Below are 16,512 nucleotides of genomic sequence, written 5' to 3' on the forward strand. Positions count from 1 at the left end.
ATGGACTGATTATGGTATTGTAACAATGTTAAATTACCTGAGTGTGATAATTGTATTCTGATTATTTAAAATGATATCCTTGCATCCTTGGCCTTAGTTTTTAGGGTATCTAGGATATTTGGGGTGATATCTGATCATGTTTTCAATTCATTACCAAATGGTTCAGAAAAAAAAAAGAAGTGTGTGCACGCATGCATGAGAGAGTCACCAAATACTGTAAACTGTAAACAGTTGTGAATCTAGGTAAAGGGTATATAAGTGTTCATTGTACTATGTTCTCAACTTTTTCTGTAGGTTTGAAATTTTTCAAAACAAAAAGTTGGGGATAAAAATCAGAGTATACAGAAAGACAGAAGCAGTTAACTGAGGAAGAAGTCAGCTCACACCACATACAACTTCCATTAGATTCAGAGCCACCTCTGGGGCCCCACACTGGGCTGTGAGCTCTGAAGGATGCCCATGCCTTTTTCACCCTTGTTTCTCCAGTATCCTGCCATGGTGTCCAGAATATATGTGTTCAGTAAATGCATATAGATGAGCGCAGTCCCTCCAGGGTATGCTCCTAGGAAGCTAGGGAAGAGTCACCTCTGGGAAAAAACAAATCAGGATAGTGCTCCCAAGCATGGTGTTTTGAGGCCTTCGTCTTGCTGGAAGTACTAGACCATGGAACTGCATCATGGGCGACACCAGGGCTTGTCTCCTGGCAGTACCCTTCTGGCTTCACCTGCCTTCTTAGGCAAGGAAGGGCAAAGCGTGAAGGGCTGTATTTGCTGCCCCCCATTCCTGTACCATTGGCTCTGGAGGGTCAATAAAACCCCAAGAATCTGGAGGAGAACAGCTGGCCAGAGGAGCTGATCCACATCATCGTCCTCTCCAGTATGAGATCAGGGGCTCTGTTCCTACCCCCCACCCCCTGGTATCCTGCAAGGAGGAGAGAGGGAAGCATCTGGATGCCTGCTCAAGGATCAAGAGTCTGGAATCCAACCTCAGACGGTCCCTCACAGACTTACCCACTGCTCTGCAGTTCAGCCCATGGAGATGAGAGCTGAGAACTTGGGGGACCATGTGTCTGGTAGGCATTGAGCCCTCCTGGCTGGAAAAACCGCAGAATCTGTAAGAAAGAGAACACAAGCCAACAATGACACACTCTTGGCCTCAATTCCCACCAAAGCACAGAGCATTTCCTGTGCCTTTTCCGTTATTTCACAAGCTGCCTCTTTTCACTCACCCTCCGGGCTCCAAGGACAGAGGGCTTTTTCTCCTCCGAGAAGCCAGACAGCTAGCTCCAGGTTCTCCTGGTCAACACCATGGCCAAGACCCCTAGTGACCATCTGCTGTACTCCCTGGAGGAGCTGGTGCCCTACGACTTTGAGAAGTTCAAGTTCAAGCTGCAGAACACCAGCCTGGAAAAGGAGCACTCTCGGATCCCCCGGGGCCAAGTCCAGACAGCCAAGCCAGTGAAGCTGGCCACTCTGCTGGTCACCCACTACGGGGAGGAGTATGCTGTGCGGCTGACCCTGCAGGTCCTGAGGGCCATCAACCAGCACCTCCTAGCAGAGGAGCTCCACAGGGCAACTGGCCCAGGTAAGCAGGCCCTGCATCCCCTCCTCTCCCAGTGCAAACACTGGCTGTTCATGAGATGGGGTGGAAGGTGCAAGAGAGAACTCGTGTCTGGACCAGTGCGTCCTGACTTGGGGGTTAGGAGTCCCAGGTCTACCACGACCCCAGTGATTTTGGCCAAGCAAATTCCTTCCCCTGCTCTGGTCTTGGAGCTGGATTAGTAAAGCTAAAGCTCCCAATGGCTTAAAAAAAATAGCTGAGATTCTGACTGCAGGGCCAGATCAGGAGAGGCAGGAGCTAGATAGATGCCTGTTCATAGAGAATTCCTCTATTAAGTACATTAAGTACATTAACACTTAATGTACAGACAAGCATCTTTGGGTGAGCAAAGAGGGCTTGCTAACCAATCATATTACAGGGTTGATAGGTAATCTTTTCATTTTTATCCCCCTAATTTCAGTTTTGAGTTCTTCTTTAACACATTTTACAAAGGCACTTTAAAATTCTCAAGAGGACTTTCTTTTCTTTCCCTTCCTTCCATCTTTTCTTTCTTTTCTTCCTTCTCCTTCTGCTACCCTTTTGCTGTAACTTTCTGATTTTATTACATTGTGATCAAAGAATGTGGCCTATTTGATTTCTGCTTTTAAAGACTCTTTTTTTTTTTTTTTTTTTGAGATGGGGAGGTCTAATATGTGACCAGTTTAAAAAAATGTTCTTCGGTGTTTGAATTTTTCTTCTATTTCTAGACTTTAAGAATACATTAGAAATGCTTTCCATGTGTTTCGATGAGGTAGAACAGTTGAAATAACATAGGAATTCTCTGCTCTTTGAAAGAATGAGAGAACCAAACCATAATCTGCATCTGGTGTAATTTGCTGAGTAGAATTTTTAAATTACTTTTTCATATTTTAAAATCTGGTTATTAGCATCTTCAGGGTTTCTCACCAGTTCATGAGCCAGTTTTGGTAACTTACATTTTCCTAGAAAGCCAAAGGCAAAGTGTTTTAAACAACTTTAAATTAATTTTAATAAAAACTTCTTCAAACCAAAAATTAAGGTGCTAATTACAGGTTATCTTCATTTCTTTATTAGAGTAGTGGTTTTCAAATTATATACCAGGAAGAAATTTCAGGGATTCTTTAGAATGTTAGCAAATACTTGATTCAAATTTTATTAATTTTTTAACTTACAAAACTAACACATTCACATTAAAATGTATCCCTAACCAAATTTTAAAATACTAGAGGCCACCAGTGTGATAGTGCATACTGTACTTGAACTCGTTTTTACATAGACCTTGGTATTAAGCTTTTCCAGTCACTTCTGTTTAATTAAACAGTATCCTGAAATTTCCAAGCAAGCTGTTTCTTTATTTTTTAATTTTTTTGTGTGTGTGAGGAAGATCAGCCCTGAGCTAACATCCATGCTAACCCTCCTCTTTTGACTGAGGAAGACCGTCTCTGAGCTAACATCTATTGCCAATCCTCCTCCTTTTTTTGCCCCAAAGCCCCAGTAGATAGTTGTATGTCATAGCTGCATATCCTTCCAGTTGCTGTATGTGGGACGCGGCCTCAGCATGGCTGGAGAAGCGGTGCGTCGGTGCGCGCCAGGGATCCGAACCCGGGCCACCAGTATCAGAGCGCGCGCACTTAACCACTAAGCCATGGGGCCGGCCCCTCAGGCAAGCTGTTTTTAAAAAAATTACCATTTACACTTATTTATCTGTGTGAGTTAGGATTTTCTTCACTTCATGAAACCAAAGGAAAAAACAGAAATAAATTAGTTGCTGAAGTTTTAACTGTCCTTCATAATTCCTGATTTCAAATTTTTGTGCTGACCAAACACCTTAATTCTTCTTTACTGACTGATTTTTATAAGTGAGTTTTGTACATTTGTAATCACACACAAATTTATACCGATAAACTAGGGTTTTTATTTATTTCACGTATTAAGAATTCTGTGTAAGGGGCTGGCCCCGTGGCTTAGTGGTTGAGTGCGTGCGCTCCGCTACTGGCAGCCCTAGTTTGGATCCCGGGCGCGCACCGACGCACCGTTTGTCCGGCCATGCTGAGGCGGCGTCCCACATACAGCAACTAGAAGGATGTGCACCTATGACACACAACTCTCTACTGGGGCTTTGGGGAGAGAAACGGAAAAAAAGGAGGAGGATTGGCAATAGATGTTAGCTCAGGGCCGGTCTTCCTCAACAAAAAGAGGAGGATTGGCATGGCTGTTAGCTCAGGGCTGATCTTCCTCACATACACAAAAAAAGAATTCTGTGTAAGATCTTATATTGGAAACACGTTCTCCTGCCTAAAGAGTTTGAAAAGCACTATTTGAGAAATATATAGCAAATAATTAATATGTTCTTGTTTAATGGTAATTGACTGCTACTGTCTAGAATGTTCTGAACTTCTCTAATTTCTGAGGGGATTCTCTCTTCCCTCTCTTTCCCCAACCCTTGGCCCAGAGCACTGGACATTTTCATGCCTTTGAATCTCATTGTCTTTTCAGAATATCTGATACAAGAAAGTGGCACAGACAGTTCAGTAATGTCTTGTTCCTCTGGGGAGAATAAGCCCAAGAGCCTGAAGACATCAGATGCTCCGCAAGGTGATAGGCAGTGGCAAAGTGGTGACAGGGCAGCCAGCCTGCCATCCAGCCAACTGGAGGCTGGAAGGGGGCCCCAGAAGAAGCCTCAGGTCAAACGGAGAGATCAGAAGGGCTCCGAAGGCCTGGATGTGCAGAGCAAGCCAGGGGCCAGGAGCGTGACTCCTTCCAGGAGAAGCCCATTCCCTGGCAAGCTGCAGGAGGAGAAGGGAAGCAATCCGAGTGCCAAGCTACGCAGGAATGCCAGCTCTGCAGGAAGGCTCCAAGGACTCTCCAGTGGGTCATTTGCTGGGTCCCTGGGAAGGAGAGAATTCAAGATATCTGAAGTATATTTACCTTCAGGAAAGAAGCGACCCAAAAGTCTTGAATTTAACATTTCTTCAGGAGAAGGAGAACCCCTCAATCCAGAAATTCTTCTGCTTCAAGAGAGAATAAGAAGTAAGAATCCAGACTCAGTAGCCACCCCCAGTGAAGTGGCCACTCTGGATATAGGGGCTACTATGGCTCCAGAGAAAGGCTCCAGGAATCCAGAACCTTCCGTGATCTTGGAGTGGGGAGCATTCAGGAATACACTTTCCAATGTGTCTTTGGCTGGAGAGGAGAAGACCTGGGAGCATCCAGAATCCACAGCACCTTCAGAGAAAAATGAGATTGAGAATCCAGAGAACCCTGAGACCTTGGAGGAGAGGGCAGGCGGTGTGCTCCGTAAACCTTCAAATCCAGAAGTCCCTCCAAGTAAGATAGGATCCCAGAATCCAGAAGACCTGGCATCCTTAGGAATGGTGATCTGTGCAGGTATTCCCCCACAAACTTTCTTTTATGTCCATTGTACTTATGTCATTGGATCCCTGGGTGTCCCCTGAGGTCCCCAACTCTTTGAGAATCTGATGTAGGCTGTGAAACCTGAAAAAATGCATATATGCATATCTTCACAAAATGTTGCATCAAATTTCAGTTACTTAGCTCTTAGACACTCTGAAGTCCTTCTTTAGAATTCCAAGGGTTTAACGGACCCCAGGTTGACCATCTGGGAAAGACTGGGTAAAAATATCTCCTTCTCACAATAACCCCATGGCAGTATGTCAGGAGTCCAAGATTCTGCCATTCACTTCTCTCTGGGCAGGGAGGAGAGCTGCTGACTAAAATCCTAGGTCTCTTTTACTAAGGAGGCAGAAATTACGATTATGTTGGGTTGTAAATGACAGGAATACCAAAATAATGATAACCGAAACAAGATAGAAGTTTCTTCCTTTTTCACATAAAAGACACACAGGTGGTCCAGGACAGATATGGTACTCCATGGGCCAGGAACACAGGCTCCTGCTGTTTTTCTGCCCCACCAAGTTTGCTCTCAAGCTCATGGTCTCAGGTGGTGGCATCCTCATTCCAGGCAGAAGGATAGAGGGACAAAGGAGAATAGTATCACTTAGAGAATAAGCAATTCCCTTATTTCCAGAAGTTTCTAGAAGTTTCCAGAAGCGGCTCATGTCACCTCCATTTACATACCTTTGGCCAGAATGTAGTCAAATAGCCACACCTAACTGCAAGGAAGGCTGAGAAATGTAGGGGCTTTCTTGGGTGGAAAAGGAGTCAGGAGGAAGTAGCCATATATGACAGCAATCAATTCTATCACAAGGAAGGAGAGGAGAATGGTTATGGGGGGCCTCTCACAGTCTCACTTCCAGACGTGATATGAATTCCTGGGACCCTGTGAGAGGAGGAGGTGGGAAAGGACTAACAGATCAAATGTGTTTCTCTTTCTTCTTGTATTTCTTGTCATTTCTGCTTTATGAAGTTGTGCTATGGTCTTGGGGCAGAGCTAGTCATAGCTGTATGTTATTATGGTGGGTTATACCCTTCAGCCTTATAAAGTCTCCTTCTTTACTTTTATTTAATGCTTCCTGGAACTGGATGTGAGCAGTGGTACATCTGCTCCTTCATTCTTTTTTTTTTTTTTTTTTCGGTTAGGAAGATCAGCCCTGAGCTAATATCTGTGGCTAATCCTCCTCTTTTTGCTGAGGAAGATTGGCCCAGAGCTAACACCCGTTCCCATCTTCCTCCACTTTATATGTGGGACGTCCGCCACAGCATGGCTTGAGAAGTGGTGCCTAGGTGCGTGCCCGGGATCTGAACTGTGAACCCGGGGCCGCCAAAGCAGAGTGCGTGAACTTAACCCACTATGCCACCGGGCTGGCCTCTGCTCCTTCATTCAACACACACTGCCCAAATGATTACCATATGTTGGGACTCTGCTAGGGGCTGGGAATCTGGCTATGAGGGAGCCACTGTCCCCCAGGAGCGCCCACTCAGGTCATGAGCAGCCTGGATAGTTTTAAGTGGTAAAGCAAACACTGGTCAGAATATCTTGCTGTCTTTATATCAACTGCTAAATTTGTGTATTTGTGGGAGAAAGGCATAGAATTTATAGAAAAAGGCCTTTCTTTAGGATAAATGCCCAAGAATTCCAAGTCTCAGGAATGTCATGAGATCTAGCCCTTAGCCCTCAGTCACAGTGGCTTGTTTGCTGCCTCACTGGAGCGAAGTCGGGGAGGACAAGCTAGGAAGTGGCCACAGTCTAATCAAGAACTCACTTGTCCCAGGTATGGGCTCTCTCTCTGCTGTGCTTTGTAGCACCCCTTTGTAACATCTTCGGTTTGTCACTAAGGAAATTTTTCCACTGCCATGTCCCCAGGGAGGCCGCAGGACAAGGCTGTGTGTCCCCTTTGCTGTGCCCAGGAAGGAGACCCGGATGGTGGCACCTGTGTGCAAGATTCCTGCAGCTGCTCCGTTGCTTCTAGGAATCCCAAGGCCTTAGGTGGCCACTCACCCAGCTGCCCCTGGTGCCAGGCTTCACTCCCAGGGAAGAGTTCTGGAGGCCAAGAGCAGCAAGAGGACCCACAGATAGCCAGCCTGAGCCCCAAGGCCCTGCCGCAGTGTGAGCGTCACATGAAGCAGGTCCAGCTGCTCTTCTGTGAGGACCACGGGGAGCCTATCTGCCTCATCTGCAGGCTGAGTCAGGAGCACCGAGGCCACCGGGTGCGCCCTATCGAGGAGGCCGCCCTGGAATACAAGGTAAGGCTTCCTGCCCAGGGCCCTTCTCTGCTGGGCACTTGGACATGCTTGGGCTTGCTTCATTTTCCCAACAACTCTGGGAGGTTGGTGCATTACCCAGCATTCTTGGGCTGTAAATGGCAATAACTCAATACAAACCAGGCCAGTAAAGAGGAAATTTACCAGTTCATGTAGCTCAGAGGTCCAGGGGAAACTAGCTTCAGGTATGGCTGAATCGAGGTGCTCACAGGAGGTCATTAGGAATCTCTCTCACAACCTCTTGGCTCTGCTTCACTTGGTGTGATGGATTAATTCTTCTTCTTTCCTGGACACCCCTCCCATGATGTTGGTTGCAGCATCCTCAGCTTTACTCTCCAAAGCAAATTTTCCCCTCTACAGTTGGCACCAACTAAAGATGGCAGGAGCCAAGTTCAATCCTCAACAAATGCTCTTTTTCCAGGAGCAAATTCAGAAGCAGCTGGACCATCTGAAGGAGTTGAGAAAATCTGGGGAGGAGCAGAGATCTCAGGGGGAAAAGAAGACAGCAAACTTCCTGGTAAGGCCAGGGGTGTTCTGTGGCCAGTCCTTGCCTGGGTTCACCCCTGCAGAAGGAGGAAGGGGACCGAGAGTGAGCAGGGGTCCCCTAGATTCTGTTCTGCCTATGAAGCAGAACTGATCACATATTTAGAATCATCTGCTCTTGGCTGGCAGGGAAGTAACAGGCATCCAAGGATGAGCTCGTTCCTGGAGAGGGGAGACCACCACCAGCAGGGAGGGGCATCTCTGAGGACCCCGTCATGCTTTCTTATATGCACAAGAAAATGGTTTAGAGAAACTAACACCAGTGGCTGTCACTGAGGGATGGGATTGAGGAAAGGGGAGGAGAGACTTTTCAGCTTTAACTACTCCTCTGTATTGTTTTTATAATTGTTGTCCATTTTATTTTTTTACAAAAACCATATTGACTTTTAAAATTCAAATGATTAAAGTACACATTTTCTTTAAAACCGTGGTTTTGTGATGCCACAGATTTCAATAAGTACAACTTATTGGCCTTCCTCTGTTGAGCTGGTGTCCAGCTTTGTGGACACGTAAGTTGCTTCCATGCTCCTTGCAAGCGAAGGTGCCTACCCCACAGAGCCTTCATTTGTCTGATGCATTTTGGGTGGTTGGATCCCATCTCCCTCTCTGGGTTCCAGACTTCTGTTGGGACCCACCACACTGCAATGAGCAATGGGCAAAGATAACAAAGGGCAGAATGCGGGGAGGGCATTGGCCCAGGTGTCTGACTTTTGGGAAACTCCTGAATTGTAGTAAAATGAAAACCCTATAATCTCAGGTGGCTTGGAACTTGTGGATGGAGCAGGGGTCGAGGATGCCCCCTGAGGAGGGTGAGGCAGGAGCCTGGGCCACTCAGGCAAACCCAGAAAGACAGGAGGGTCCAGTCTTCCCTTAAGACACTCATGGCCCCTGTGGGAAGGAGATGCTGTTTTCAGGACTTCTCTTCTTCCTCCTCCTCCTCCTTTCAAGAGTCAAAAAAATATTTTAATCATATGGAAGGGGGAAGGAAAGCTCTTCTTTACAGCAGAATGACAGCTGAAACAAGTATAGAAGAAGAATTGAATTCGAAAGTTTCCATTATACAAACACCAGTATAACACTTGACACCAACAGGGATCATCAACAGATGCTAAATTTTTAGAGAAGGATGGTTAGAGAACAGGATATTTACACACTCTCAAAGTACCACTCCCTGAATTGCTTAATAATTATACAGGAAACAATGTATATTTACAGTGGAGAGATACCGTGGAAACTTCCTTAACCACGTGACCGATCCTAGTATAACAATAATGGTGATGGACAAACTGGACATTCTTTGCCTCCCCACAGGATGCGCCAGGAAGACCATGGCATTAAGCATATGGTATTCTTGCCCAAAATGTTTAGCCTGAATTTAATCATGAGCAAAACTATCAGACAATTTTAGAATATAGGCCACTGAGCAAGACAACTGACCTTTCCTCTTAAAAAAAACCCTCAATGTTACTGCCATCAACAACAACAATGAAAAGTGAGGAGATATTTTTGGTTCAAAAGAACTAAAGAGTTAGTCCTGTCCTTTTGAGCCCAAAATGACGAGACTTCTTAAGTCCGGTCTTAGTGGATCTGAAGGGCACTCTCCTTCCTTGGAGGAAGGAAAAGGTACCCTAGAGCCACTTCACCTCTCCGCAGAAGCTTTCTAGTGATGATAAGAAAGAGAGTGATAGAAGAGCTAACAGTTGACCAGTGTGCAACAGTAGTGGAAATCAAGTTCACCTACAATCAAATAATTGGCCTGACCGCCCCCATTCAGAGCCATATTGAGAACCTTCTGCATGCCAGCACATTGTGGGGGAGTGGAGGGAAGTCTCCCTCCTGGAGACTTTAGCGGTCATAACCTTGTCCATCTATGACCTCAGGGATATGCCACCCTCACACTGGATTTCAAGGAAGAAAGAAGGTGACACCAGCTATCTTAGTGTCCTGGGGCTGCTGTAACAAAGTACCCCAGACTGGGGGGCTTAAGCCATGGAAATTTATTCTCTCACAGTTCTGGAGGCTACAAGTCCGAAATCAAGGTGTTGGCAGGGTTGGTTACTTCTGAGGGCCATGAGGGAAGGACATGTTCCAGGCCTCTCTCTTCAGCTTATAGATGTCTGTGTCTTCCCCGTGTCTCTTCATAAGGTGTTCTCCTTGTGTGTGTATCTTTGTCCAAACTTCCACACTCCAGTGGGCCACCCAACTCCATATGACCTCATTTTAACTAATTATGTCTGCAACAACCCTATTTCCAAATAAGATCATATTCTCAGGTACTGGGGGTTAGGACTTTAACATATGAATTTTGGAGAGGACACAATTCAACCATAACACCAGGTTTTAGGGCATTTTCCAAGAGCCAGCCCCTGCCACCCTCAGTCTGTTCTGAAGCTTCCGGCCCCTTTTGCCTCCTGCTCTGGAGTCCAGGCCTCTAAGAGGCTGAGGAAGCCTGCCTCTTATCCACCTCCAGGAGGTGGGCTTCTGGGGACTCCCTGGGCATACACATCCACCTCAGTGCAAAGATCCCTATACCTTCCTGTCCCCCGTTCCCCAGAAAAAAACCAAAATCCAGAAGCAGAGAATCCAGTGCCAGTTGGAGCAGTTGTGCCAGTTTCTGGAGCAGCAAGAACAGCTCTTTGTGGGCTGGCTGGAGGAGCTGGGCCAGACCATTGGCCAGGTCAGGGAGAGATATGGCACCCAGGTATCCAAGGACATCGCCCTCCTTGACGAGCCGATTAGGGAGCTGGAGACCAAGCAATGCCAGCCAGAATGGGAGCTTATGCAGGTGAGTGTGGCTGGGCCTGGCGTTCCCCTGCCCGCTGTGCCCAGTAGGATGACATGGGCTCCCAGCACTGCCATAAGTTCTGCCCAAGCCAGTGGGTGGGGCCCTTGGGGCTAGGGGTGGGACTTGGTCTTGGTGACCCACAGTGCCTCTTGTGCCCAGACCCCTTTGATGAGCTCTCAGGAGCCCAGGGTGGCCCAGCATCCAGGGGATCCCCTGGCATCTCCCAGAAGAGATCAGCAGGACTTGGGTGCAGTTCCAGTGCTGGTCCCAGCTGGGCTGCCACCATGGGTAATTAGAATTAGAATTGGGGAGAGATGCCCCAGTTTTGCTGGCACCCCAGGGCTGGGAGCCCAGGAGGAGAGGTCAGGATCCAGCACAGCTCCTACGAGACTGGTAACGGAGAGCTTCTTTCTTTTCTCTCCTAGGACATCGGAGTCACCCTGCACAGGTACCAAGAGGTCCCCTGGTATTTGCTTGAGTGTCCTGCAGGAAGCATTTGGGGAGGGAATCTTAGGAGGGAGATGCTCCCAACGCAGTTCTGCGACTCCTCCCTGGACTCCTCCCATCTCCTGCAGCTTCCTAAGGCCTTTCTGGATTTGTGTAGGGAGACTGGAGTGTGATCAGGAGGGAGAGAATGGCATTGAAGACTGCAAAGAATGAGCACAGCCTGTGTGCCAGTGGTTGCTTCCTAAGAAACCTCACTAAGAGATTGTGTCCTATGCAATTCGCCTCATGAAAACTGTTTCTGCAGAAGTGCTTGTGGCCTTGGGGAGGGAAACACTTTCTAAGAGTGGAGCTGCTAAGCCCAACAGGCAGGGGAGAAGAAGTTAGGGAGGAGGCTGGAGTGTTACAATCACCCTGGGAGCTTTACAAAATCCTGACATCCAGGCCTCGGCAGACGAATTAAATCCGAATCTTCAGGAGTGTGACCTAGGCATCAATGTTTTTTTTAAGTCTGTTTTTTTTTTTTTGGTGGTAAAATATACATAACACAAAATTTCCCATTTTAACCATTTTTAAATGTATGATTCAGTGGCATTAACTACATTCACATTATTGTGCAGCCATCACCACCATCCATCTCCACAACATTTTCATCTTCCCAAATGGAAACTCCATACCATTAAACAATTCCCCATCCCTTGCTCCCCTAGCCCCTTGCAACCACCATTCTACTTCCTGTCTTTATGAATCTGACTACTCTAAGTACCTCATATAACTGGAATCATCCAATATTTGTGCCTTCGTGTCTGGCTTATTTCACTTAGCATAATGTCTTCAAGGTTCATCCATATTGTAGAATGTGTCAGAATTTCCTTCCTTTTTTAAGGCTGAATAATATTCCATCATATGTATATACCACATGTTGTTTATCCATTCATCCATCAATGGACATGTGGGTTGCTTCCACCTTTTGGCTATGGTGAATAATGCTGCTATGAATATTGTTTTACGTATATCTGTTTGAGTCTCTGCTTTCAGCTCTTTTGGGTATATACCCAGAAGTGGAATCGCTATATTATACAGTAATTCTATGTTTAGTTTTTTGAGAAATCACCATACTATTTCCCACAGTGTCTGTACCATTTTAAATTCCCACCAGCAATGGACAATGGTTCCAATTTCCCCACATCCTTGCTAACACCTGTTACTTTTGATTTTTTAAAAATAATAGCCATCATAATGAGTGTGAAGTGGTATCTCATTGTTTTTTTCCTCATTTAATATCATTTTTATTTCAATAGAAAAAGACTAGGTTAGTATAATTAATCTGCCATAGATAATTCTTGGCTGAGCATTTCATTATCAGCACCATTTTAAAGTCATTATTAAAACTCCTTGTAGTTTTTATATCAGTGTTTTTTAAACTCCCCAGGTGATGCCAATTTATGGCCAAAGTTGACGGCCAATGTTTAGAACTCGAAGTCTGGGGAGGACTTTCTTTGCGAAGCCCAGGCTGGGCTGGACATGCCCTGTGGAGGCTGCAACTCACTTCCAGCTCATGGGAGCTTGGGCCACCCCAATGTGCCAGCCCTCTCCGGCCAACAGTCTTTTGTCTCTAGGGCCAAGATGGTGACTGTCCCTGAGCCATGGGCCACCCCTCCAGAGGTGAGAGAAAAGATCGACCTGCTCTACCAGAAATCAGAGTTTGTGGAGAAGAGCATGAAGAACTTCTCGGGTAGGTGGGCTTAGGGGAAGATGGGAGGCGCCTGCTTGCTTCCTCCCTGAGATCCATGTAGCCCACAGGCCCCTGGTGTCCCTTCTCCATCTCCCATGGCCTTTCTGACTCTGCCTTCAGCCTCTCCCTGATCTGTCTCTAGCTGGGAGACCTAACTCAAACTCCCTTTCTCCTTTCAGAAACCTTGCGCTCAGAAATGGAAAACTTCAATTGTGAGTATGGTGGTGGTAGTATGTGCTGGCTAGGGGTTATTGTGATATTCCCTTATGCTGTTGATTTCTGGGCATTATTTAGAAGAGAGAAAAACACCTGTAACAAAGGCAGGAGAAAGGTCATGACAGGCCCTCACGAGCTCTCTTCTGGACTCATTGGCTGGGTCAAATCATCAGACTTCAGTCTCCAAGCCAGGCCTGGGAGCCTGGGAGGAATGAGGTTATATCCAAGCAGAGGGAGTAGGGTCCTGAGCATGAGGGTCCTTGTCTTTCCTTGTTGTGGGGACCAGGGTAGATTTTGCCCCTCTAAACGGGAATGCTCAGGACTTTTTCCCCCATCTCCTTTTTCTCTGTAGTTCCGGAAGTGATTGGTGCTCAGGCACCCTGAGGCGAGTGGCCTTGGCCTGCTGTGTCCCTGTGCTGTCCCCCAGTGTGTTCCAGAAGAATGGCCCTGTCCATGTTTCCTGGAGGCGGGGAGAACCCTGTGGGGACGTTGCCCATGGACCCCCAGCTAGGTATTCTAATTCTCTCTGCAGTTAATGTGATTCTGGATGTAGAAACTGCCCGCCCCAACTTCATCTTTCATCTTCTCTGATGACCTGAAGAGTGTGAGACTTGGAAATAAGTAGGACCGTCTGCCTGACTATCTGGAAGGATTCTGTAGGTACATCATCGCCCTGGGCTCTCTGAGCTTCCTCTCCAGCTGCCATTACTGGGAAGTGGAGGTGGGAGACAAGACAGGGTGGGTCCTGGACATCTGCAAGGCATCCAAGAACAAGAAGGGAGCATGACTCTGTCACCGGAGAATGCCTACTGGTGGTGGTGATGATGAAGCAAAATGAGTACCAGGCATCCACTTTTCTCCCAACCTGCCTGTGGATGAGGGAACCCCCCAGGCGTGTGGGCATCTTCCTGGACTACAAGGCTGGAGACATTTCATTTTACAATGTGACAGCCAAATCCCACATCTACACATTCACCGGCTTCTCTTCCTCCGGGCCCCTTCAACCTATCGTCAGCCCCGGGACACATGACGGAGGGAAGAACATGCATCCTCTGACCATCTGTCCAGTGGGTCCAATACTTTGCATCTCTCTTCCAGCTCCCAGCCGTGTATCTTGAATTCATACACTCAACAGTCATTATTGAACACTTACTGGGTTCCAGCTGCTGTGGGGAATATAATGAAGAAGAGAATAGTCCCTGTGCCCAAGGAGCTTATGGAATAGTTGCAGAAGTAAGCTAGGTACACAAATATTGTTAAACTAAAGGTGAAGGGAACACATACTGATAACATGCCATGGATTTCAGAGGAGGAAGTACGTGGCTGTTGCTTAATAAATCCTTGTATGAATTAGCACCCTAACATGCTGCTGAGGCAGAGATCCACCCTCATTTTCCCTCAGGACCCCGTGGCAAGGATGTGTCCTCTCACTCTATCCCCCTCTGTCTCGAGCACTTGGAAAGCCTAGAGAAAAAACAAGCAGACTGGATTGTTACAAAATATTTTTGTACCTAGATTAATGAACTATGGTTCTCAAGAGTATTGGCTGGGGGCCTGCCCCATGGCGTAGGGGTTAAGTGTGCATGCTCCGCTGCTGGCGGCTCAGGTTTGGATCCCGGGCGCGCACCAACGCACCGCTTGTCAGGCCATGCTGTGGCGGCGTCCCATATAAAGTGGAGGAAGATTGGCACAGATGTTAGCCCAAGGCCAGTGTTCTTCAGCAAAAAGAGGAGGATTGGCATGGATGTTAGCTCAGGGCTGATCTCACACACACAAAAAAAGAGTATTGGCTGGGCCTCACAAGTTAATCAATTAGAAAATTTGGTCATAATTGCATTTTTTGTCACTTAGTCAATCACTGTGAGATCCCATTTCCCTAATGAACACCCTGAAAGAGATGAGGCTGCTGAAGTAGAAAAACATTTGACACATATTCCAAGTGTCAGATTATTCTGTCCTGATCTGTATCTGAAAACCTGTGGGCCTGTGGAATATTAGGTGTTCTGGTTCACAGCTACTCCCTCTGTCATCCTCCATTTAGAGAGATGTAAAGAGAAAGAATGTAAGAAAAAAAAAAAGAATCAAATGAAGATTAAACTGCAAACTCCTCCTACTCCAACTCCTCTCTCCATCTTCACGCTGGAACCTAGAGTGGACTCAGGTTCTCCATGGTTGTTACCAGAACATGAAACACATGCTTTGCTTTCTTCATGGAGTTTTGTCCTATATGCATAATCCACATGCTGACACAGTTCATATGCCCAATTTACTGAGCTGTTCCCTATAGTTGGTCATTTGTTACTCCCAAGTCTCTACCTTTCCATGAATAGCTTCGCGTATATTTTCCACCACCTCCCCAAAGACATATTTTTCTCCTATTATTCCTAAAATGGTTCCAAAATGTGAACTATTTGATAACACTTGCTACAGTTGGTCATACAGTCCTTCAGAAAGATTAAAAAATGTTTCATGCCCAAAGCAATGTTTGTCATTTAAAAACTTTTGCTGACTTAATACAGATGTAATGGGGTCTTACCTGTGTTTTAATTTATTTCACAGTAATTTATTTAACTTACCTGTTAGTGAGGCTGTGAATTTTTCCCTGTGAATTTCTACTTTTTGGTTAATTCTATAGAAATAGTACAGCTCCTTTAACTATTTGTTATGTGGAATCCAGATATTTAACTTAGCTGTTTGTAATACTTCTTCATAAATATTTTGGATACTAAATGTTTGTATCTGTAATATGAAATTTTTCTTGTCTGGTGGTTTGTTTTTAATTGAGATATAATTCACATACCATAAAATTCATCCTTTTAGTGTACAATTAAGTGGATTTTAGTATATTCACAGTGTGTACAAACATCACCACTAATTCCAGAACATTTTCATCGCCCCAAAAACAAGCCCTGCACTCATTACCAGTCACTTGCCTTTCTCCCCTCCCCCAGCCCCTGGCAACCATTAACCTACTTTTTGTCTCTATGGATTTGCCTATTCTGGACATTTCACGTTAAGTAGAATCATATAACATGGTGGTCTTTCGTGACTGGCTTCTTTCACTTAGCTTAATGTTTTTAAGGTCCATCCATGTTGCAGCATGTATCAGTACTTCATTCCTTTTTTATTGCTGAATAATAATCCATTATATGGACTACATCTTGTTTATTCGTTCATCAGTTGATAGACATCTGGGTTGTTTCTACTTTTTAGCCATTATGAATAATGCTGCTATTCATATTCAAGTTTTCCTGTGGACATACGTTTTCATTTCTCTTGGGTTTATACCTAGGAATGGAATCCCTGGATCATATGGTTATTCTATCTTAACATTTTGAGAGACTGCCAAACTGTTTCCAAAGTGGCTAAGCATCTTTTCAAATGTTAATGACCAGTTTTCCTCCTCTGTGGAATGACTTCATAGCCTTTGCCTTTGTCTTTTGTCATTTGGCAGGAGCTCTTTGTATGCTGGGAATGTCTAATTCTTTACCTGGCTTATCTTTTACACAAGTTATTTTCCAGTCTACTA

At 45.8% G+C, this 16,512-nt stretch overlaps 1 protein-coding gene across 1 annotated transcript; it reads left to right on the top strand.

The window, feature by feature from the left end:
• Window positions 1–1,307: 1,307 nt before the first annotated feature.
• On the top strand, window positions 1,308–14,935 carry MEFV (MEFV innate immunity regulator, pyrin). Its single transcript, XM_058570206.1, is given in 13 exon segments — window positions 1,308–1,584; window positions 4,075–4,713; window positions 6,860–7,242; window positions 7,682–7,777; window positions 10,358–10,588; window positions 11,014–11,036; window positions 12,652–12,767; window positions 12,947–12,979; window positions 13,336–13,368; window positions 13,516–13,553; window positions 13,555–13,762; window positions 13,765–13,794; window positions 13,797–14,935. Coding segments are annotated over 13 exon segments (2,412 nt in total). The 3' UTR covers window positions 14,102–14,935.
• The last annotated feature ends 1,577 nt before the right edge of the window (window positions 14,936–16,512 follow it).

The sequence above is a fragment of the Diceros bicornis genome, chromosome 26 (genome assembly GCF_020826845.1).
Source record: "Diceros bicornis minor isolate mBicDic1 chromosome 26, mDicBic1.mat.cur, whole genome shotgun sequence".
Classification (NCBI taxonomy): domain Eukaryota; kingdom Metazoa; phylum Chordata; class Mammalia; order Perissodactyla; family Rhinocerotidae; genus Diceros; species Diceros bicornis.